The 22893-nt window shown below is 44.3% G+C and overlaps 1 protein-coding gene across 1 annotated transcript in view; it reads right to left on the bottom strand.

Moving 5' to 3' along the window:
- Positions 1–22893, bottom strand: part of LRIG1 (leucine rich repeats and immunoglobulin like domains 1) — a 64654-nt gene that overhangs the window by 23794 nt on the left and 17967 nt on the right. The window contains exons 4-8 of the mRNA XM_026075010.1: positions 11053–11190; positions 9835–9978; positions 7430–7573; positions 6268–6405; positions 1090–1233 (exon numbers count right to left, since the gene is read on the bottom strand). Of these exons, the coding sequence (XP_025930795.1) occupies positions 1090–1233; positions 6268–6405; positions 7430–7573; positions 9835–9978; positions 11053–11190 (708 nt within the window). The remainder of the gene's footprint in view (positions 1–1089; positions 1234–6267; positions 6406–7429; positions 7574–9834; positions 9979–11052; positions 11191–22893) is intronic.

Genomic DNA, 22893 nt, shown 5'->3' with positions numbered 1-22893 from the left:
CAATGTATACTAGGGCAATACAATAGCGCTGGCATCCTAGAGGATGTCAGACTGGTCTATATAATGGTCTCTACTAGCCCTAAAATCTAGAAGCTGGTATCTGGACAAGCAAGCTCATTTCCAGTGCCACATTTCCAGGTATTATGTTATATAAGCCAACAAGTGGGAAAACTCCTTCAAATAAAAGTCACTGGCAAATGGCCATAGCCACCACTGGATGGATCATTTTGTATTCAATAAAAGGGCACGTAAAACTTCTCTCTTGATACAGCACAGCAACATTTTTGGTTTTCAGGTGCTATCATAAAGAGTCAGAGCAACAGAACATTTCATGACTCCAGTGAGCCCAATTCTGCCACTGCTGCATTAAAGAGAAAGACTTCTGGCTACTCTTATGGTAGCTGTAGCAGCTTTCCGCTCTCATGGTCAGGCCCAAGACTGGGTGAAGCTTTGTGTGTTGCTATACTTCTGGTCTGCAGCTAATCAGATCCCAAGCCCAAACTCTAAATTTAATTGTTTTGCCTTTGATTTTTTTCTTCTCAGTACCATCTTAGCACAGGATTTTATATTTATTATTCAATAAAAAAGTAACAGCATGCAGAAATGGTTGGTAGTGCACTCAACATGATATTCAAATTTCATAGTGTTGTCACTGGAAGGGATTATTCTTTATGCCTCCTGAGTGCAGAGTGACCTCACAGAAACAGTCCTTTTCTAAGGATTTCCACTAAAGCAAATGAGACAGCAAGGGAAATCCTGCCATTAGCTGAAGAAAGACTGAAATCTCAGGGTTCCCTTGCTCAACTGGGCTAGATTCAGGAGTTCCTTTCAAGTCCTCTGTTCCTGTAATTTTACTCTAGGGCCAGGATCTGAAAACAGCCTACAAACACTGATCAGTCCAGTCACAGTTCTCCTGACAATTACTCTTGTTAAAAAAAATACAAGTTCACTGAATTGTGGGATAAATACAACAGCTGCTTAAAACAGCACAGCACATAGTGGAGTTTGTGGCTGAGGACAGAGGCCCTCAAAGCAACTGCAAAGCAGAATTGTTTGGGAAGGGAAGCTGACAAGTTGGAGGCAACTTACAGGACACGTAGGTTTTTGAGTCCCTTGAAGGCACCTTCTGCGATATGATTGATGGAGTTGTGGCTAAGGCGTAGCACGTGCAGTCCTCCGAGGCCTGCCAAGCTTCCCTCGTCCAGCCTGGTAAGGTTGTTGTAAGACAGTATTCTGAGGAGAAAAACAACAGTCCCTGTCAGCCCAACCAGTCTTTTCCAAACTCCCCTCCACCATCCAGCACCTGCCTCCCATTACGATCTTAGGAAATGCAGTGTATGCTGGGTGGGTGCGTGACAGTGTGACTAGGGAACAAGACTGCAGTCTGCAAATACTGCCAAAGGATACCATGGGGCAGCCTGGACGGCAGTAAGGGAGCAGGAGGCATTTGGTACCCATTTAAGGCAAGTCTTTAGCTCAGGGAACAGAGAGAGGCTCCTTCAGGAGTGAATCACAGCAATAACCTAACACAGACGCTATCAGTTACTCTTGGGAGAAGCTGCTCTCTCTCTATGGCCAGTACAGAACAGCTGGGTTAGGGCTTGGGACCTCAAACACAGAGGTGAGGTTTAACTCTAACACTTAGGTATCAGCAAGGAACCTTAGTCCTGATTCTGCTTAATCCAGATTCCCGCTTGGACTCCCTCCGAGGCCTACAAGAAAAGGCAGTCCCCTTCTTCCCCACGCCCTGCGAGGTTGCGAGTGACGACAAACAGAAAGATTTTGAAGTTCAAACGCGCTCTTGGCAGGGTCCTGACTTCTGTATTCAGGAGGTGTCTTATCGTTCTGCACTTGTGCACAGCAAGCCCCAGGCGGCTGGGTGTGGGTGTCTCCACAGCCTGCTCCACGCCGGTCGAGAGCCAAAACCATTTCACCACAAGGCAATTGAACGCTTCCCTTTCATGCACAGGAAGAAGGTATCCGTTGCAGCCGCCTTTCCTCTCGCTCCCCTTTGTCACGGGGTGTACAGCCTGCTTGAAATCTTCTCCCTTACAAGTGACTAATATTGGAGGGTTATTTTTCTTTCTAGTTTTCCATCCTGTATTCTCTCTTTTTTTATTTTTTTAGTACTACCCCTGTTGCAATTTGGAAGCTCAAAGGCACTGGAAGCGCCAGTCAGGGCACAGATGAGACTTTTGAGATTAGCCGCCGAGGGCAGGGCATGGGAAGCTGCAAGCCACTGCAGACACCTCACACAATAAGCAACCAGCTTCTTTGCAGGCAGGAAAACTGCGGCTTTGCTGACTCAAGGTCAGCTTAGCTGGTCAAATGAGGGATCTCCTGGGGCAGCAGCAGGCAAAGTCATTGGCCATTGACCTTCAGCCTGGAGCACACATCCACAGCACATCATTCCTCCAGTGCTCTGGATGTCATTGCGGCTGGGTGGGCCCTGTGGGGCTACTGGCAAACGAGCGTGACTAGCAGTTGCCTCAGCTTTAAGTTGCCTAGGCCCTGTACTGACACCTGGGGCATAAAAAGTGGCATTCAGCTACATCCCGCTGCTTGCATTTTCTCAAGCTTATCTCTCTGCAAAGGGCAGTCGCGTAGGATTTTAGAAAATGCCTTAGTGACCTGGGAGCACAAGTCCCATTAAAAGTTATCAGTGCTAACTTTTCTAAAGCCACAGTTATGGTGTTCTGAACAAGTACTGAAATCCTTCCTTGTACAGGCAACCAGAAAAAAAAATCTCACCAAGTTCCAAACCTCCAAATTCCTCTTCTAGTCCTGCCTTTTAATGAGCCTGCTTAAAAATGTGTCTCGGGCTTGCATGAAAGTTACTGCAAAGCCAAAACCTAAGTCAAAACAGACACGTATTCCTAAGCACTGAGAGTGCCATTTATTTGGCAAACGAGCTGTCTATCTTTTAGCTGTGCGAGTGGGCAGAGGGCAAGCTTTGGAAGAAATTCAGCAAAGATTAATGAGTTTCAAGAAGGCATGGGACAACATACTTTCATTCCTAAAGAAGTTGTAGTGTTAGTTATGAAGAACTGGCATCTGGTCAAAATTATGTCCTCACCTGCGATTAAAGAATTTGGCTTAAAAAAAAAAAAAGAAAAAGAAAAAAAAGCGTTCAAAAGTAATCCTAAACCTGGCTGAGAAAAACCCCCCCGTTCCCTCTGATTCTGCACAGAAGAGTTCCTGCCACAACTGGTGAAGGCATGTTCCCCTCAGTTCTTCCTGATGTCACCCAAAGATGGATGGACAGCAGCAGGCTTTAGAAGCCTGTCACGATGGCTGCAACCAGATGGAAAGCTTCCCGAGCTAAAACACCTGGCAGTGGCTTCCTTCAGCACATAAGGTCTCTGCTTCCTGCCAATGGGAAAGGCCATTTTGCAAAATAACGCATTCTCCTCCCCAGCAGTTTAGATTATCTGGGTTGAGAGAAATCAGCAGGTCTTTGCTGCTTCTCCTAGATTCTCATCTACCAGTGAGAAATCACTGGAATAAACATGTGGAAATGGCTCATCTGCACAGCCCTTCTGCCCTGTCAAGGAAATGGGAGAAGAGCATGAAGAGCAGATGCCAGAAGTCTGAGGTCACGTTAAGAAGCACGATACAGAAAGGGGTTAACCAGCAACCTGTTGTACAGCTGGGACTCCTGCTGCCAGGCAGTTCTGGACGGGGTGCATCTCCTAACACATTTCATTTCCATTGGCCAAACTATAGGTATGAAGTGAGACTTCTTCACCTTTTTGAAGAGAAAGGCCCAGAAGCCAACTCATCATTTAAGTCTGATGAAATTTTATGCCTCCCACCACGAATTTTTCCACAATATTGATGTCTCAGCACCTGACTGGTGAATATCAACTCCTTCTCATGCCCATGAGATGGCATGAGGTTTCTTTCCTTGTTATCTTTTACATCAATCCAGAGACCTGGGGTCATGTTTTCACCCAGCAACCGAAGGGGAGCCAACATTCATTCTTCAGATGACCGATTCCTCCCTCAAGCACAGTTGAGCAGGGGTCTGGCCGTCTCTCTTGCTTCAGTCACAGACTTTAAAATTCATTTCTTATACAACCACAGAAAGTATTTTCTGACAACTGAAACCCAGCAGATTTAGCAATAGGGGAGGTAAGCAAGGATCTTTTAATAAGGAACGAAACACACACATTCAAGTAAGTGCACAGAGGCAGTGTAGATATATCTAGCGCTTCCTTTCCTCACCTTTCAATTTCCCAGCAGACCTCTCCTACAAGTACTCTTTGGCTGTGGGAGTTTTAGTTATGAGTATCTGATGGCTCCCTGCAGCAGCCTTACCCTAAAGGCAACACCTGCAAGAGCTTGCAATATTTTGCAGAGATGTGTGCTAACACCCACATAATCGCCTTTCGAATCTCAGCTAATGTCGTCTCTGGCCTCACACTCTAACACAATCCTGTTTGTCAGGACAAGCATGCCTCAGTGGCTCCTGCCACCTCACACCACCAGGCATTTCTCAAATCTACTCCATTCTTCACCAGGGCAAGTGGCTTCCTGCAGCTACTGCAGAGGATGACCTCTAAGCCAAAGCAGCTCACTGTTAGCACTACTTCTTGGCAGGAGTTCTCACTCCATACCTGTTATATGATGGGCTCAGCACCATCTGCAATCTCCCATCTAAACCATGACGGTTTGCAGAGACAGTGTCAGGTAGAAAAGAGAAGCATACTTCTCCCTAAAGGAGTTCTGATGTTAGCCAGCTCTACAAGGGCAGACAGGACTTGCCAAGCCCATCTGAACTCAGGCTGAAATACACGGTCAATGCAAACATCAGAAACTGGACCCCCAGACTGCAGAAGGCTCCCAGAGCTTTCCTGCCAGCACAATGCAGTGACCTAAGTTTGGCTATTCCAGGGATCCAATTTGAACATCTAAGGAAGGTAGACTCCCCTCTTTTTGATGCTTCAGATTTAAGCAGGCCATGCTTGGAGCATAGTGCTGATTCTGATCTGTCGCCTTGAAAATTTCTGCATTGACATTGCCTTGATCTAGTTAAATATCACTTGTGGCTCACACATGAAGGAAATGTAGCTGTCTACAGCATCCCACCAAGCAAAGGAGCCATTTAGGCATGGGCAATCTCAGAGCAGTTTGAAAAATYAGGTAATTAAAACAATCATGTATGTACTTTCCTAAAAAAAGAAGATAAAGTGTTTCTTGTGCCAAAAAAATCCCACCCCACATCTGAATGAATCATTTGGGTTCAACACAAGATCACAGTTGGCCACTGGGCCATGTCAACTCTACAGCCAATAAACTTAAAGAAAGATATGTGTCATGTCCAGCTACCTCTGAATCCACACCCCAGAAGACTAGGGACTCACGGCTGAGAAAGCAGATCCAGACCTTTCACTCAAGTTCAGAGTGAGGCCTCTGAAAGCAGGAAGCTGCTTTAGCGTTCTGCTTTTTGTGGAAAGAAGAATCCCGAACAATACTTAACAAGAGATTTCCGAGCACCAAGCAGAATGAATTACAGTTCATTCCATTAACCACATGTGTAAAGCTCTCCAAAGAAAAAAGTGAGTTTGTCCACAGTCCCACTGAGGGGATGACAGCTACTTCTGCAAATACTACAACCATCCATGTGTATCTCTTCAAAAAGGCATTAAGCAGTGCCAGAGACCCAAAAGACACCCTTGTGGGGCTATCCTCAACAGCAAGGCACTTTTTCATTCATTAGAGAAACTGTATTCACAGCCGGAAATCTCAGGAGAGTGAAGCCAGTGTATTTACTTTTCAACAGCTGAGACCTACAGGAAGGGTAAAGTGTAAACAGGAGAAACAAGGAGAGCTGCCTCTAAAGGGCCAAATCTCTTCTGGTAGAAAAACATGATTGTTCTTTGTAAATATGGAGGATAAAGCAAAGCTTCCTTCAGGCTGTACAGTCATTATTACATGGCAAGCAGTGCATGTCTTGTAACTAACCAGCTAAAAAGTGTTGGCAAGCCACAGATCACAAGATCTCCAGGTCTTTCGGCACTGTATACTTTTAGTGGGTTCTAGTCTTTGTTTCTGGGGCAAACGTATTTTAAACAGGTGCTCTGAAGGTCATAACATCATGAATAACAAGAGCATCGCTAGAGGCTGCATCTCCTGAACTTCTACAACTTGATTCAGTGGGTACTGTGGGCCATGTGATGGGGGAAAAGTCCTCACTCCCCTTCCCTGCCAGCACTACATTAGCAAAAAATTTTGCTCAACCAGCTACGATGGAAACCAACTTACAGTTCATGCAGCTTCTGACAGAAGCTCCATCCAGCCATGCGGGATATGGAGTTGTTACTGAGGTGAAGCTGGTAAAGAGATGAAAGGCCATAGAGAGACCCACTGTTTACTTCCGTCAGGCTGTTATACTCCAGGTGGCTGTGGAGAAAAATCAGAAGGAATTGACAGTTCAGCAGCACTGGTCAAATGCTGAAGAAGTTCCAGCAAAAATTGGGATTTTAGCCATTCCTACAYGTGTCCACATATCCCTGGGGATACGTGCAGGCATGGGCATTACTTGCGGCAAGTGAAGGAGGGAAATTCAAGGACAATCCAAGCAAAAGGTTTAAGAAGGTTTTCACTTAGCAAATGGCTGTCTACCATATCCACTTCCCCACCTCCTCCCAGTATAGAGGCAGAACGCTTTCCACCACAATCACAAGCTACTGAACTGGTGTATTCTGAGGGCTTAATGTCCAGAATGAGGTGCRACTGCAGGGCTATGCTCCACTGCAAATACACCGGGCTTAAACTATACCATTCAAGTTTGCATTTGCGGAGGTTGTAAGTATATATCTGGATCAGCTACAGCATCTCATTTGCAAACAGCAGCTTCCAGGAACATGCTGCCTTGATCACTTGTGACCTTAGAAACACACTTGAAAGCCAATCACTTTGGAAGTTTCAAGTATTTCTCTGGAATGACTGTTCAATTTGCTCTTTCATATGGAAAGAGCACATCACTGAGATAAGCCAGCTTGGTTTCTAGGTATCCCAAGAGACTGAATAATCAGGTCTGCAATACATAGTTTCCATGTATCAGTCAAAATAAATCTGCAAGAGCCAAATGAGCTTTTATTTAAAGACCAACTGAGATTTTACTCAATGTTCAAATCACCAAACTTACAAAGTAATATCTCCAAAGCTTGAAAAACAGAACTTTTTTAGCGAACACCTGTTAGGGCAATGAAATTTAGGAAACAGTGAGCCAATGAAACAGAAGACATACTAGCTGCTGTAGCACTTTAGAGTTCTGTGTGTGCAGGGCATAGAAAGAAGCATGAAACCTGGCCTTAGGTGTCCACAGGTCTCTCATGGAGTTCTTGCTAAACTGCAGAGAAGGACATGATAGCAGGCAAAGTTTCGGCTGTTTAAGAGAAAAGAACCCATCTCCCCAACTTACAGAACTTGCATCTTGGCTAGACCCCAGAAGGCCCCATCAGTCAATTTGCTTATGTTGTTGCGCTGGAGTTTCAGGACTTCCAAGCTGTCCAGTCCTTGGAACGTCAGGCCTTCAATCAGGCGGATGCGATTCCGGTTTAGCTCCCTAAAATCACCAAGGCCATACACGTATATTAAATCCCAGTCCTTTCTCACAAAATAATTCTCACAAAATCAGCAGCATACAATGGGGACAGCAATGCCAACAACTCCTCCGCCAACCATTCCCAAGAGAGAGCAGAAGCACACCGGAAACTTTCAATCATGGAGCTAGCCAGGGAAGTCAGCTGGGTGTGATCTCTTAAATAAACTCACCCTGGGACAGACATTGACTATAAAGAAATAACAGCGACAGTGCAGCAATTCCTCTGCGCCCCTCCTCTCTCTGCGCTTCTTTTAAGCCATTTATCCTTTTCAGTTTTCACACTTCGTCCTCCCTCAAGCAGAGGCGCTATTTGAATCAATACAGTTAAACATCAGTTAAACATTTCCCTACAATCCATTGTTTTTACAGGACTGTAACAGCCCAGTAAAAATGTGCTCCGACACAACRGGTGTGATATGAACTCTGAGCTCAAAAGCAAATTTTATGGCTAAATTTGAAAGGACAGCTTTCAGTTCCCTTGAAAACTTTCACCTCTTTTCCTATAAGAAACTAACAAAGAGTGAAACAAGTTGTTTCCAATAATCAGGCAGTCTAAGTATTTTGCGTAAATGAAAATCTCCAACTTGCTTTATTAAACTTTTTTTTTTTCCTGAGCAACACTGGGAGGGGAAAAAACGGAAATCTTTGCAATACCTTTATTTTTGAATAATGGTATGAACAGCATAATGGCATGCTTTACCAACCCATATCAAACATATTATGCATTGCTAGTCCCAGACCCAGGCATGCCAGGTGCAATTCCAGTTCCATAGTTAGTAGAAAACTCCATCAACACAATGCTTTAGTGCTGAAGATAGAGCTTTTAAATGAGACACCTTTTTGCACATTAAGACTAACCTAAGGAGAGTTTCCAGTTCAGTGTCTGTGTTGACCAAAATGGTGGATATTACAACAACATTAACAATAGTTTTGGAAAAGATGAGAAAGCTGTAGGAACTTTAAGCTCACTTTTTAACTGCTTACAAAAACAATGTTGAAATTGCACTAAAGTTGAGTGCAGTTAAAGCAAGCAATTAAAAACGTTTTCAAGCCTTAAGACTTGCCTTACTATACTTAAGCTATTAGTGAACTGCATTCTGCCAGAAAAAGAACTGTACACAACAAATTCTACAACATATCAAGTCTCTAGAATTTATTTACAGAGTTAAACAACCAGCTGTGAGACTCTCTAGGGAGTATGAGAGTACCAATCGCTCCAAATTGCAGTGAAACTTGTATTCCAAAGTAGGTTAAGTTGACCCTCGTTTTATTACACTTTTGCGAGTGATACAGAGGAATACAGTAGATTAAAGCTCTCAGCTAAGGGACAATAACTTCTAACTGAGAGGCAACAGATACTTAAGATACAYAGGCCTTTGTGTCACACCGTTCAATCCCAAATTTGACGCCAATTCTACACATATGCAAGCACAAATGTACACCCATTCCTTAACCACACCTTGGCTTATATCAAAGGACTTGTCTGTCAAGAGAGAGGTTGCCATTTATAGGTGTGGCTTCCACCACCATTTGTGGACTTTGTGTTAATAGATCTCCTGACAGAGGTTAGTCCTTTGACTGCAACAGGCTTCAGGATGGGCCCATTTTCCCAGCAGAAATAGCAGAAGGGAAAAGTTAAACCATTAGACTTACTATTTACACATAAAGCATATTTATAGCTGCAGATGTCTATGGGACCCCATGCAGCTCCTGCCATGTGGACTGTGGGCAGGACAATAATGATGTGCATGTTAACTCATCTAGAGAGCTATTTTGTCTACCCAAACACCACCACACAGTTTAACAACCTTCCGTCATTGCAATTTTATTGCCACATAAAGATACCTGTGTGGTCTTGAAAACCTAACAACATGGTGGCTGAGCACGTCACTCACATCTTCCAAATCTCCTTCGCTCCACAGAACACCAACAGCTTTCAAGGGAATGGATTTGCCTTATGCTGTCAAGTGCACAAGACACTGGTGTCTGCTGCAGCATCCATCCATCCCTCCCCACCTGATCAAGAGAATAGCCTCAAAGTCAATAGGTACAAGACACTAATTCGCTTTATATTAGGTGCTGGCACAGGACTGTTACATAGCTTATTCTATGTTTTATAGATAGTGGGTAAGGAAGGGTGACATTTAGTGTGCATATCCTCAGGGATGTTTTGTCTCCATAAAGTGTGGCTGAGCTTAATTAAAGTGCACATTTCTACTCACAGTTGTGTTAGCCTGGGCAGTCTGAATGCCTTGACAGGAAGCTGAGTGATCCTGTTTTTACTCAGACGAAGTGTGAGCAGGGACCGTGACAGGCTATCAAAAGCACCAGGCTCCAGGGTGCTGATTCTGTTGCTCCCCAGGTAGCTGCAATAAATCATGGCAGAAAAATGAACAGTTCTGTCAGAAATCTCCCTTTATCAGCATTTGGTTGGTCTCCAGACAGGCTGGTGAAATTACAGAGGTGGCTTCAAATCAATTGGATTTTTGGCTGCTCAAAAAGCACAGGGCCTTTCCCAGAGTCATGTGAGGAATGTGAAAAAGTGCTGTGGGCTTCCTGAGAGCTCCTTGATACCCTCTGACTTCGGCAAGGGAATTTGGAGTTGAAGCCAGAAGCCAGAGAATATTCCAGTACAGCATGACTCTACCCATTCCCCATTTCTTAGACTTTTCCATCAGCATCTGTCCTAGGGCTCTTTCTTACTTGGACCCTCATCTTACCCACTGTAAGAGGCAGTTCTTAGGGGACAACAAGCAAACATCAGTCCCAACACACACCTCTCACATCCTCTTACAACCAGGAGCAGAAACTTTGGTGAAAACTTTAATGCAAGCAGATCATTTGTCTGCACGTTTTAGAAATTACTGATTATTTTATGTTTCCTGGTACAGGCAAACAGCTGGATGGGAATAGTGTTACTCTACTTAACCCCTAGTTTAGTCTCCAAATAACCAATGAGAGATTTCTGTTCTTAACATTCAATAACTACTTTAATGCTGACAAAGTCATTTCCCCTCCCCTCTTCCAGATGCATGTGGGCTAATCTGGGAAGCAGTATATACACTTTGCACTGGAGAAGAGCTACAATTTTGCTGCAGACCATTCTTCTGGCTTCTAGGTTTTCAGCTACAAAGACACCCACACACCAAATGGGTGCTTTATACCTTTCCTTTGTCACTGTATAGGTTCCCATGCAACATGAATAACAATAAACTGCATTCTTTACAGATATATCAGAAATCAAAAAGATGGAGCTCCATAAATAACCCAAGACAGTGGGGATAACATGCTACCTTCCAATTCTCCTTTGCATTTAAAAATCTGCTGGATAACCCCATACTTTATATTTTCATTCACTTTTCTTCCTTTAAATAAGGTTTGAGGCCCTTTTCTCTGCTGTGGTAACTCAACAAAAGCTGTTCCCAACAAGAAAAACTCACAGCTCCTTTATGTGAAGTCCCTGCGGAAAGCAGCCGTTTCGGATTTCCGTGATGTCATTGAAACTCAGGTCCAACGTTTCCAGGGTAACGTAGGGCTTCAGTTGACTTGCTTCAATGCTGCGGATCCTGTTGTGATGCCTGAAACAGGCAGGAGGAGAAACGGAGACAAYTTAGTTCTCTTAAAAAAACAGATAGAATATCTGAGGCTGCAGCAGGCCCACAGGCTGGCCACTGAGCTAATACATTGAGGTTCGTGGTACTTCTTTAACAGCTGTCCTAGGAGAACACCCCTGCCCCGAGGTATCTTCCCTAGTCCCTGGGTTGTTCCTATGACCAGAGAGATGAGGTCACAGACATTTGCAGGCCTCTGGACCTTTTTTTTTGGTTCGGCATGCAATTTTTCCCTTCTGCAGAACTAGTGACTCCATTAATGAGTTTTTCTTTCGGCAACTTGGGCTTGATCTCCTACAAGCCTGTACTTCCAGAATAGTTTTGTTACGCACAGGGACTGCAGGGCTTGATTTTAAGCTTGCAAGCAAGGAGTGCTGATCAATGGTTTAAGCAAACTGCCAATGTTTTACACAGAAGACAGGATTTTCAAAGCTGTCTGCAGAAAATAGATAAGTAAATAGGATCTCAGGAAAAATTACAGAGCATTGCATCCCTAATTCCCAAGGATCCTTCTGAGAACTCCCAACTTTGGACGACGTTACAATGATTTGTAATACACAGAAATACTGTAAGGGGGGTTGYTCTTGCGAATGTTTCCTCATGTTTTGCTACCTTTGTCCTACAGCGTGATTAGGACAACTCTGCAGTCCATGCTCTGCCCAAGTGCTGACTGCAGGACAAGACCCTGTAATGATCACCCGAGTTTGCTGCCTTATCAGCACCAGCCTGAAGGATTCAATCTAATGATTTTCCTTAGAGAACGTACTGCAAGCTAGTCTCAAGATTTCAGCAGCTGTCAAACAGTTAAATACCTACAGCACTCATCTGTACCCAACAAGGTCTAACTGAAAATCCCCCGAGTCCTTTCCTCTGACTCCTTTCTTGCTGAAAGCAGTAGAGAGAACAGTAGCCAATAAATTWAAAAAAAAACAAAAAAACCACTGTGCATTAGTCACAAGAAGTAAAGMACATGCCTGATGTGAATTTAGACCAGTCATTGATATTACTGGCAAGGCTGAAACTGAGGCACTCCAAATAGAGACGCACACCAGACACTTGAGAACTTGCTGAATAATAAGAGATAGCAGAGTGGGTTCAGACAAATGCTGTGGCTTAATCTGCTGGCTGCCCACTGAGTAACCAGAAGAGGAGTGAGCAGCCAGCCAAAGCACTCAGGAATGCAAACTAGGACTCCCCAGCTCTCCTGAGAAAGCATCAGCTCTTTGAAGCAAAATCTCACCTAACCGCATTGGAAGCACTGAAGCTGATGGGTCTCTGGGAGCCGGTCTTCTCCAGCCTGGTTCAGGCTCTCCCTGCTGTTCCGAAGTTCAGAGCAACCCCTTTTAAAGAAAGCCTCTCTCCCAAAACGACCATACTGATAGCACGCGGTGAGGGACCTGCTCTCCACCCTGGGATTTTTCTCCACTATAGCAGTATACTGCTAACATGGTGTAAAACAGCCTCAGAACAAAGGAAAATGGTAACTTATGTCCCAAAATTAATGCTGGCAGGCTGCAGGGCTTTGAGTAGTCTGGCTATTCCGCAGGCCTCATATGGTTATAGGCACACTGGTCTCTGCMACCACAAGCAGCGTAAAGGCAGTGATATGGCTACTAGCCAGATGACCGATACTCATTTATAGCTAGGAATGAAGACTGTATTTCCACATCCATGGCACATAGTGGAACAGAGCTCCAGTGAACTTATGCTAATAGTCTGAGCAAAATATAGGAAAACTCACTATACCCAGAGTTCTGAGACCTCCATAAATTAAACACATGAGAGGGCAGGGGAAAGAGATTTATTTTCCCCAGGACTAGTTTCTTTCACATAAATTCAAGCTGAAAATTTTGAACTCTCTGAATTTACTGACTTTTTTTTTCTCCCCTCAAAGTAACAGAATCCATTAAATGAGCGTGTGCTAGACCCTCGTGCAGGAAAGCACCTCAGCGTACGCCTAAGCAAAAGCAAACCCCAAGCATGTTTCCTGGAGGTTTGCTGAACTAGGAGCTGTGAGTTCAACTCTGATCTCGTCTAGGCTGTTGTGGCTGAGATGAATCTGGCTGTAAATTAACAGGAAATGAAGACTTGCACAAATGAACATCAAGAATCTATAAATTACCTGACAATTCCTGCACAGGGCAGCTAAGCCTGTATGGGAGTGAGAGTACAGAGTGAGTTTGGACCTGAAGTGCTCTTCAGAAGCCAATGGGTGGTTTTTTTGGAGTATTAGTATTTCTGTRCTTTAGTTGCTCAACATATATCCAATCTGCCTGTCTGCCAGATCTCCCAGCCCTTCCCAAAGGACGGAGTTTAAGAAGGGAAGAAAAGAGCAGGAAAGAAATTTTGTTTGAGCCATGTTCACAGTTTCCAGGTGACTCCTGTCCATTTGTCTCTTGCTTTTCTTGTGCTACAGCTGGCAGATTAGATGGATGCATTATTTCACACAGGAAAAAAACAGGCTTTTTTCTCTCCCTCTCCCTGTCTCCTTCAAACATGGGCTGACTCCAAATGTAGCTCTCAGCTCCAAACACCATCCCCAGCCAGTCCCAGCTGGGGAATGTCAGACAGTTTGCTGCAAAGCACTGCACCCTCTCAAAGCACTGCACTTCAAACAAAACCAGCCCTGCTGACTTTTCCTATACACAGCGTGCGATAGGATACAACATCTTCCAAACCTTTTAGTAGCTTGATTACATTTTATTTTTCATCCTTTCGGTAAGAGCTGAAATGTGATTTAACCCTTCCTGTTATTACTTGGATCCTTTCAGCTCGTCTCCCTTTGCTACCAATCTAATCACAAGGCTGTTTTACAGAGTAAGGAAAAGTGACATCATGACTTTAYCCCTTTCCTTTAGCGGCCACTGGAAAAGGGCTGGATTTTTACCAACTAGCTCCTTAGTTTATCTTCCCAGACTTCAAAGGTGACAGATCAGATTTTTGTACAAATTGCTGAATCAGGCTTTAAAGCACAAATTATTGGTGATTCCACAACCAGTGTGCCTCCAGGTGTCCTTTCCTCTCCCCCTTCCTTTGGTATCACATCCCTGGAAGCAAATTCCCCTGTCTCATTTCAGCCAGTGTTACCTCAAGAGTATAAGATGACAAGGCTTCAATGTGAGATTGAGCAATTAGAGCCAAGAGTCAGAGCCAAGTCTTTTAGTTTCTATTCCCAGTTCTGGCACTGACTAATCCGCCTCGGGCAAGTTTCTTAACCCCTCTCTACCATTGGTTTATCCATCTGCACGGGAATGTAATACTGGACTAAGATGCTGCAAGACTACGTTCACTGAGGGCTATAAGGATTTGGAGTGAAAGCAGCTCGAGTGAAAGATAAATCCTAGGGACTAAGGAGCCCGTCTGAGTCCATTTGAGTTTGCTCATGAATATGGGAGGATCTAGCTAAAGCAGTTTTATATCCCGGCTCTGCACTCAGCCTCGTTCCTGGAGACACCCCCTGTGCAGCTACAGCACATCTTGAACCGTTACAGCTCAGTGCTTGATGCACTAAAGCAACCCAGAATCAGCACCACCTTACTTTAATAGTGCAAGCTGCGCAGAAATGGCAGTCCTTCAGGAACTGCTTCACCCGCGGCTCAGCATCAGCTACAGCTGCAAACAGAGAGGCGAGAGCTGCGGGAACTGCCTCTCCGGCTACCGCCGCTTAACCTGCCTGTGCTCCTTGATCAGCACCCCGCGACACCGTAGCCTCTGCGCTTTGCTCCCTTGCACTTTGCACCGCTCGTGAGCGCTCCCACCAGCATTTCAGGAGATTCGGATTAACCTCAGCCAGCCCTCTACTGAACCAAGCCCATGCTGACCACGTCGGGAAGCAAACACACGCTCTGCACTCCTCCGGGCTGCTCCGAGACAGAAAAACAAGCAAAATGTTCCAGCGAAGCAAAGCCTGTTTGGGTTTGCTCTAAGTCGGGAGGGAGCTGAAGGGGGTGGCAAGAAAACAACAGGTGGCGCAAATTCAAAAGCTTGCAGCATTTCCAGGAATCTCAGCTTGTATTTTAGAGGTAAAGTTACACTTTAATCCCAGTGGGTTTCCTAGTTCGAAGTGTCTTTGTGAATATTTATTTGATAAACAGGCTGCGAAACATTTTCCACTAGACTTAAGAGGAGAAGAATTCACCTTCCTCTTTGCAGCAAGCGTGTCCTTTGGAGTACTACTAATCAGTTTAATTTAAACCGTGGCTTCAAACTACTCCTGTGAAATCGATGCAGAGAGCAGTGCAAACACGCGCCTTTGTTGTTCGAGCCCCATTTACTTCCCCTCAGCAGCTGCCCATTAGAAAGCTGACAGCGGAAAATCAAAGTAAGCAGACTCTCAGATGGGAATGTACGCGGGGCTCTGGCTGGACTGATTTAAACACAATCAGCGCAAAACGGTCGGGTTTAGACAAAGCCTGAGTTAAGGCTGCCTTGGCTGCCGGGAATCTGCAGCGCAAATGTTTAGTGTGAAGTGAGGCTAGAGGCAGGGAGAAGTCACATGTTTGGCCTTCATGTAGTGTCAGTTTACAGAGCTGGCTTAGCTCACTATAAAGAAAAAAAAAGAAAGCCTTAATACAGCAAACCTATTAAACCAACACCTGTTATAGGCATCAAAAATAAAATCGAGCTTCAAAAGAAAGAGGCTCCACACCTCGGGTAGAGTTCTATTAATATGCAAGCACACTTTCAAAATTAGCATAAGAGAGAGACCACAAGGCTAGAAACAGAGAGATTAAAAAGTTCAGGGTTTGGTTAATATTTCCAAACAGGGAAAAGCATTAAAGAAAGCAAAAGCTAGAGCCAGAAAGAGTTATGGGGGGTTGCTACTGAAGGACATGCAAGGTTTGATGTCAGAGACAGGCCAAGCACAGGGGGCATGGCCAGAAGCTAGATCAAAGACACTGCAACTTGAGAGAGATGATATATACTGTGACTAACTGATGCTTGGAACTACCTGTCCTTGTTCTTCTCCATCTTCTCCATTTGAAGAAGACAGAGATTTAATACTGATCCTCCTAGAAACACTAAAAAAAGATTCAGGACATAGGTTCCTAAACTTTCCCCTTAGATGGAAACATCTGCTGCCTGATTTTATCCCATCACTCGCTATACATAAAATACAGAAAAAAAACAGTTTCCTCGTGGAAGGAAATGCCTGAGCTATTTCCCTGACAAGGAAGAAGGAGAACTAATTATCTGGAAGATGCATTTGCGTTTACACTGACAACAATTGAGAAGTTTCTGCTCCTTCTGATCACAGCATTATTATGATCCATAATAGATGATCTGTCCCAAGTGACTCATTAATACATGGAAATAAGGAAAGAGAAGAACGCCTTTAGGAACTGGACATCAGTTCCGACACAAAGTTCATACATTTTAACAATGCAGAACTTCTCGTGTGGTCTTAACATTTTCTTATTAAAAATATTATGCTTCTAAAGACTCTTATTCCAGCTAAATTCCTCTGCTGTACCTCCTTTGCTTCCATGCCTGAGACCTTCTTAAAGGCTGAACTGCCTGAAGAGCACAAGTCCTCATGCTTCCCAATTGCTCTGGGACAGCACCACTAGCTGTCTGATTCCTTGCACTGTCACGTCAGCCCAGCCAGGATAACCTGCGAGGCTCGAGATTTTTTACCATTAGAAGAACGTACATTTTCATCCAACCAAATATATGTTGTATTTGCTTAAGGGCACAGCCCCACTTTCCTTTCAAAGTAAAGCTGCATGGGTTATCCTCCGGTCAGGAAGCGAGGATGCGTGGAAGCAGCCCCCACTTTTCTCAGATGCTCTGAATCACTCCTTCCCTAAGGAATTCTGGCAGATTCCCAGGGCTGCTGCAGATACAGCTCTGTTTGTTCAGGTGCCGGCTGCACGCACGACAAGGCTAGAGCAGTGGCAGGCCAAGCAGCCACCACATTTTAGGGTCAGCCACAAAAAAACCCTGCGCAAGTTTTACATGTATCCTACTTACTTCTGAAGGTTTACATACTCTGCTTGGGGACATATGCCAGGACCTTCCCTCTCCCTAGTACTCCTTCAAAACAAGGTCTTTCTAAGGTGCATCAAACAAAGTCTGTGACCATTTTACACTGTTTCACTTAAAATCATTGTGTGCAAGCGTAAAGCAAGAACAGGCTAACAGAGCTATTCCAGCTAAACCGAAACAGGGCAGGAAGTCTAAAGACATTTCTCCATCTGCTGTACATCATCTTCAAAACTGATACATTTCAAGGGGCTTGCTTTCATCAGGTTATGCTCTTTCCCTGCATTGGTGGTTTAGGATGGACATGCATGAAGCAAACTGTTCACAGCTATACACTGCCTGGTGCGCAGGTTAAAGAAAAAGGGGTTTGGGTGTCCTTCCTCCYGCCCCCAAAAGTGTCCCTGTCCAGAGTTATGGTCAACCAGAGACAGAAAGCAGCGGGGGAGATGGGATTTGCTCATCCATCCCTGGTACCTAGGAACAGCAGCTGCCTGCAACTCAATGACATACAGGGCTGGGTTATGAACTCCTTATTCCCACAAGCAAACCATTAGTCACGCAAATAGTTCCACTGAAGTCAACAGGACTATTCATGTGAGACTGGTGTGACTCAAGGGCTATGTATACACCGTCTATTAAGGGCTACTCTGTGGCCACCCACGGGAGCAAGCTCATCTGCCTTGCACATTGAGAGACTGCAAGCCCCGACTCTGGTGCGGGCCAAGCATGGCCTCAGAGTGTCCTTGGATGCTGGGTGTCTGAACACAAGCAGGGGTATCTCTTCCTGCCAGGCAYGCTCTCATAGCCTTTTCACGAGACAGCCCCATAGACTAGAGTTAGGCAGAGGCCAAGCACGCTCTGGAACCTGGCTTTCAGAGCAGCTAGACATAACCAAGGGTCTAGATCTGATGGACATTCATCAAGGGCTCTCACTGGGTTCAGTACTGTCCGCATGAAGCAAAGCCTTTGTACTATGATAACCAAAAAAATCCAGACAGAGATATACTCTTAGAATATTTCTGCACTGGCAACATTTATGTAAACTTTCTGATTCTTGTTAAGAGAGGACTTTATGCTGTGTGTTAGCTTCACTGATATAACTGATGTAATTTTTGAAAGCTCTCTCCCCCATTTTGATCTGCGTTTACTCTCACGAGAATTTTTTGATGTGCCACCACGTGATTTCAGAGACTCTTTGCAATACGCAACTTCCTAAGCCTTCAGCATTCGATCYGATTAGCAGAGTAAAAGATGTGGGACAGGCAGGATTAGAAGTYAGTCATCTTTAAAACAGAGGCTGTCTTATCTGCTCAGCAGATTGCACAACCTGTTATGACATCAAAGCAAATTGAGATTCCTGAAGACAAGGCAGTCTCTGTTATGGATACAGTCCCCCCCATCAGCAACAGGGTGGTTCCAAGAGCACCAGAGTCTTTCTGCTCTCTTCAGGTTACACTTGATGTTTCGTGAAGACAGTACTCCACAGGGTTTTTTAAATGATGTATTCACAAAGGACACAGATTCTTTAAAAAGGCCATGTAAGGCACATTTCATTGTCTATCACTGTCTCTCTGTAAGGAGCAGCTCTCATGAACTTCTGCAAACTCAACATCAGAGCACAACCTCGCCTCCAGCTCTACCTCAAAGTGTTTTGGCAATGATCTTCAGCACCGCTCAGTGCACCCATCAATGGGAGTTGGGGTGAGAGTGATGCAGCAGGGGCTGCCCATCTTGTTGCACCACTGTTTGGACAGGTCTCTGGCACAAGGGAGAGAGTGAGCACCTCCAAGTCACCAGGCATAATCAGTTCTGGTTTTGAAACATATGAGAGTGTTCACAAAATTGGTTATCTGTGCACATCTTTCAAAGCCTTCTATCCCAGCTCTTAGTCCAAATAACTGCTCTTCTCACATTTCTTGACCTAGTGCAAGCACACTTAGTCTGGTGCAAGCACAGAGAAAGACAAAGAAGAGGAGAGAGTCTGCTGAAAGGAACTCTGCTAAAAAGGAACAGGACTGTCCTACAAGAACAGAGAGAAGAGTCATATAAGGTAAATGGCAGTCCTCATACAAGAATGCATGAAACTACATGGTTCTGCACCAGCCTTCTGAACAGGGTTGGGGGGCACAGCATCATCTCTTTCGAAGGCTGGCTTCAGTCAGTGTTTGAAAGGGGTCTTTCAGATGCAGGTGCTGGCAAATGACATAATAGGTCCCTTTCTGGGCAGTGTTTTTATGCTCTACATCTTTTGCCCTTGGTCTGACACTCTCCTGCCTCAACACCATTCATGAGCCAGTCCTTGAAGCCTGAGAAAGAGCCCAGCTTCACCCCCACCAGGTTGCTGCTATGCTGAGTTCCTGCTCTCCACTGCCCCATCCTTGCACAGATCCCAGCACAAACAGGTCTACTCTATGTCAGGACTGCTGGCTGTCCCACACGCATCCTTATCATTGGCTTCGAGGACGAGCCAGATTTGTGAAAAGAAGGAGCAGTCACTGCAAATCAGAGCTAGTCCAGATGCCAATTTAACTAGCCCCAGAGCAGAGGTCAGGCCAGCTACCATATCCCACCTCCAAGCTGGAGATAGCATCTTCCTTTCACTCTCATCACACCTGAGTTTTGTGCTTCTGGTTAACAAAAGTAGCACTTTCATTTGAAAGCCAGGAGGTCCAGGATCACAGGGCATGTAGGCACTTTCATCCTTAAATCCTGATGCCAATTTTAGTTTTTCTTTGTGTAATAAATGATCAAAGCAAAGAATATTCATCACAGCCTAGTGGGTGCATGTGTTTTGTGGGTGGCTTTGTTTTGCTTTTTTCTCTCCACAGGAGTGAGGAGGGGAAAATACACAAGTAGAGAAGCAATTTTTAAGTGCAAACCAAATGTAATGACTCTGCCTGTAATGCTGGGACATTAATCCAAACTAATTACAAGCAAACTCCTTGATAGTATGCACTGTTTGTGCATGTACTGTTTGTGCCTGAAAGCCATGATGTGACACACACACTTATCCCATCTTTGACTGAAAGACAGTGAAAACAGGTGGATTTAACTGTACAAGAGTTCTGTTAACCTAATGCTGAGGAAAGTAAGTAAGGGACAATATACTGATAATTCAGTACCTGCCTACTCTCTAACAGACCATGAAACACTCAAAGTCTAAAGAAACTAGTGGCAGACTCTTGAAGAAGGCAGCAGTTGGAGAAGCACACATTTTCGACTGACCAGTCCAGGTCCTGTTAACACTTCAGAAATACAGATAGGCTGGCTGGTTAGTCTGTTCCAACAAGACACACACTTGTGCTCTGTTGAAATGGCTTATCGGTCTTGTCAGCAAGGCCCCAAAAACAGGAATAGCCTCTGGGCAGACTTCACTGGTGAGCTCTACTTGGCTGAGACTGTTCAGCCTGCAAGAGGGAATCACTCCTGTGCAGAAAAGCAACAATCAGGTTAGCAGAGAAAATAGATTTGATAGCCCTTCTTAAAAAGTCTAGACGCTGTTATTTGTAAAGCACATCAGGTAGGAAGGATGGCTTAAGGAAAGTGCAAAACAAGGTCTCAAAAGACCCAGGGCCCTGAAAGCTTGAGCTCTGAAGCAGAACTGCTACTGTGCTAACTCAGACTGACGTAAGACACTATCTGTTCCTAAAATCCCCTGGGGTAGGTCTTGTAAAATCAGTGGTAAGAATTTACCACCACTTATCCAGTAAGTTCTTCAGCCTCTTTAATAGGACCGTTTACTCCTTCAGTTCCTCTTATTTTGAAAAGGAAGCAGGCTAACTGTTTCAAGAACATAACCTGGGGGAAAGCAACTTCTTCAATAAGACGACCAAAGGGTGTTTCTTTTCCAGGGTACTTGGAAAATTACTGAAAGTCCAGTTCTCTTCCCCAGCTGTTTATGCAAATCACCCCTCCACTCAGCAATTATTTCTATGTAGCGTCTGACTGGTAGTATATGGACGGGTTGGGAGAAGGTATTTTAAATCTAAAAACAACGAGCCATTTACAGATTCTATTTTGCCATCTGCCCTCAGTTCTCCCCATCCCCCCCTCCCGCAACTTATTTTCTTTCATTCAAATATTCTACCACTAAAACAGTTGTCTTTTCACTTGTATGCCCCTGTACTCCTGTTTCATTTTCTAGCTGCCTTTGCTATTTTCCCTGATGTGCAATTGAACATTAAATGGTTTGACAGGCAGAACATGTACTCACTCAACCACTTTCTCCCAATCAATATTCACGTGGAATTCCTGCTAACAAGCAAGAGTTATGCACACACGTGGAAGGGAGAATGGTCTCTTAAGCGATTGTTTCATCTAAAGGTATGACAGATCATTTTCTCATCTACCTTAATAACCAGCATTCACATTTTCCACTCTGCCTCCCTCCAACAGGGCTGTTTTAACAACAGTAAGATTGTAACATTTAAAGTGATGTCTGTTGTTCATCTTTGCAATTATTTGGGGAATTTAACATGAGTTAAAAGCAGAAAATTCAGCATATAGTCAGCTTTTATTCAGTTAAAAGTGAGTTTTCTAGAGATTATTTGCTAATCTTTTCCAACTTAGACATGCCAGGATCACATTTTAGTGAACACTGTTTACACTAGTAATTCTTTACCCTGAATTATGCACTATTTCTAGTAGTGTCAGTGGAAGCAATGATGGAAGTGCTAAATGTTGTACAGAGCAGAAGGTAAATGGTAAAACTGATGTTTTACTCACTGGGCTTTGAACCACATGGGCCGGGTTCATTTTTGACACCTCTGCTGAAACAGTTTTAGCCTTGTTATATGCAGAGGAACTAAAAGACACTGCCTGTTCTCAAGCCTTCCAGGATGCTTGAAGGTAAACAAGGTAATGAAGGTAATGGAGAGATTTTGAAAACATTTATGGCACCATACTTTAAAAAGCATGATTCTACCCAGACCCCTGCTCTTACTGTTCCCTAGGCATCTGTTGGCAGCTACTGCTGGGAAGGGAATGGCAGGCTAGGCAGATTACACTCGGAGCAAGGACCACTGATTATGGGCCTTTTGTGTCTCTCCGAGAACCAGGATAAACTGCCTGACACCTGAAGATTGGTAATGAGGACTCACTGAGCAATCGCAGGAGGGAGGGAAGCATAGAAATAGTAACACATACTCACGGTTTCCTGATTTTGTGCAATTTTCTCACAAAACTGCATCAAAGTTTCATGCTTGCGGAAGAAAAGAGATGGACAGAGAATTCTACYGAGAGGTAATTTAACCTGATTTTATTGCAACTGTGGATATTCTTTTACTGACCCCAGAGCAAACTAATTACAGTTACTACCAGTTCTTAGGCAGGAAACTCCAATATACGAAAAAACTTTTAGCTTAACTCAGCAAGTTATTTACATTTGAAATCTGTTCAACCTGTGAAGGCTAACAAAGTAATTGCCTTAATAGACATGCGGTTTATTTGCCATACGCCATCAAATGAGACAGCCAATCTACCAAAGATATTAATAGTAGCAAGTTTGGGCTATTATAAGGCTCAARTACGAGGCTATTTTTCATACTGACCTTAACAAAAGATCACAGTCGCAAATGACCCTCACTGCTCATCTAGACTTGATCTGCAAGGGATGGAAGCTGGAAAGCAGCTTGCGCACTGTGCATCACGACACACACGCCTGCTCTCAGGCAACACACCAACGGC

This window comes from Apteryx rowi, unplaced genomic scaffold (assembly GCF_003343035.1).
Source record: "Apteryx rowi isolate R43461 unplaced genomic scaffold, aptRow1 scaffold_4, whole genome shotgun sequence".
NCBI lineage: Eukaryota > Metazoa > Chordata > Aves > Apterygiformes > Apterygidae > Apteryx > Apteryx rowi.
This window is presented reverse-complemented; position numbering and strand designations above follow the sequence as displayed.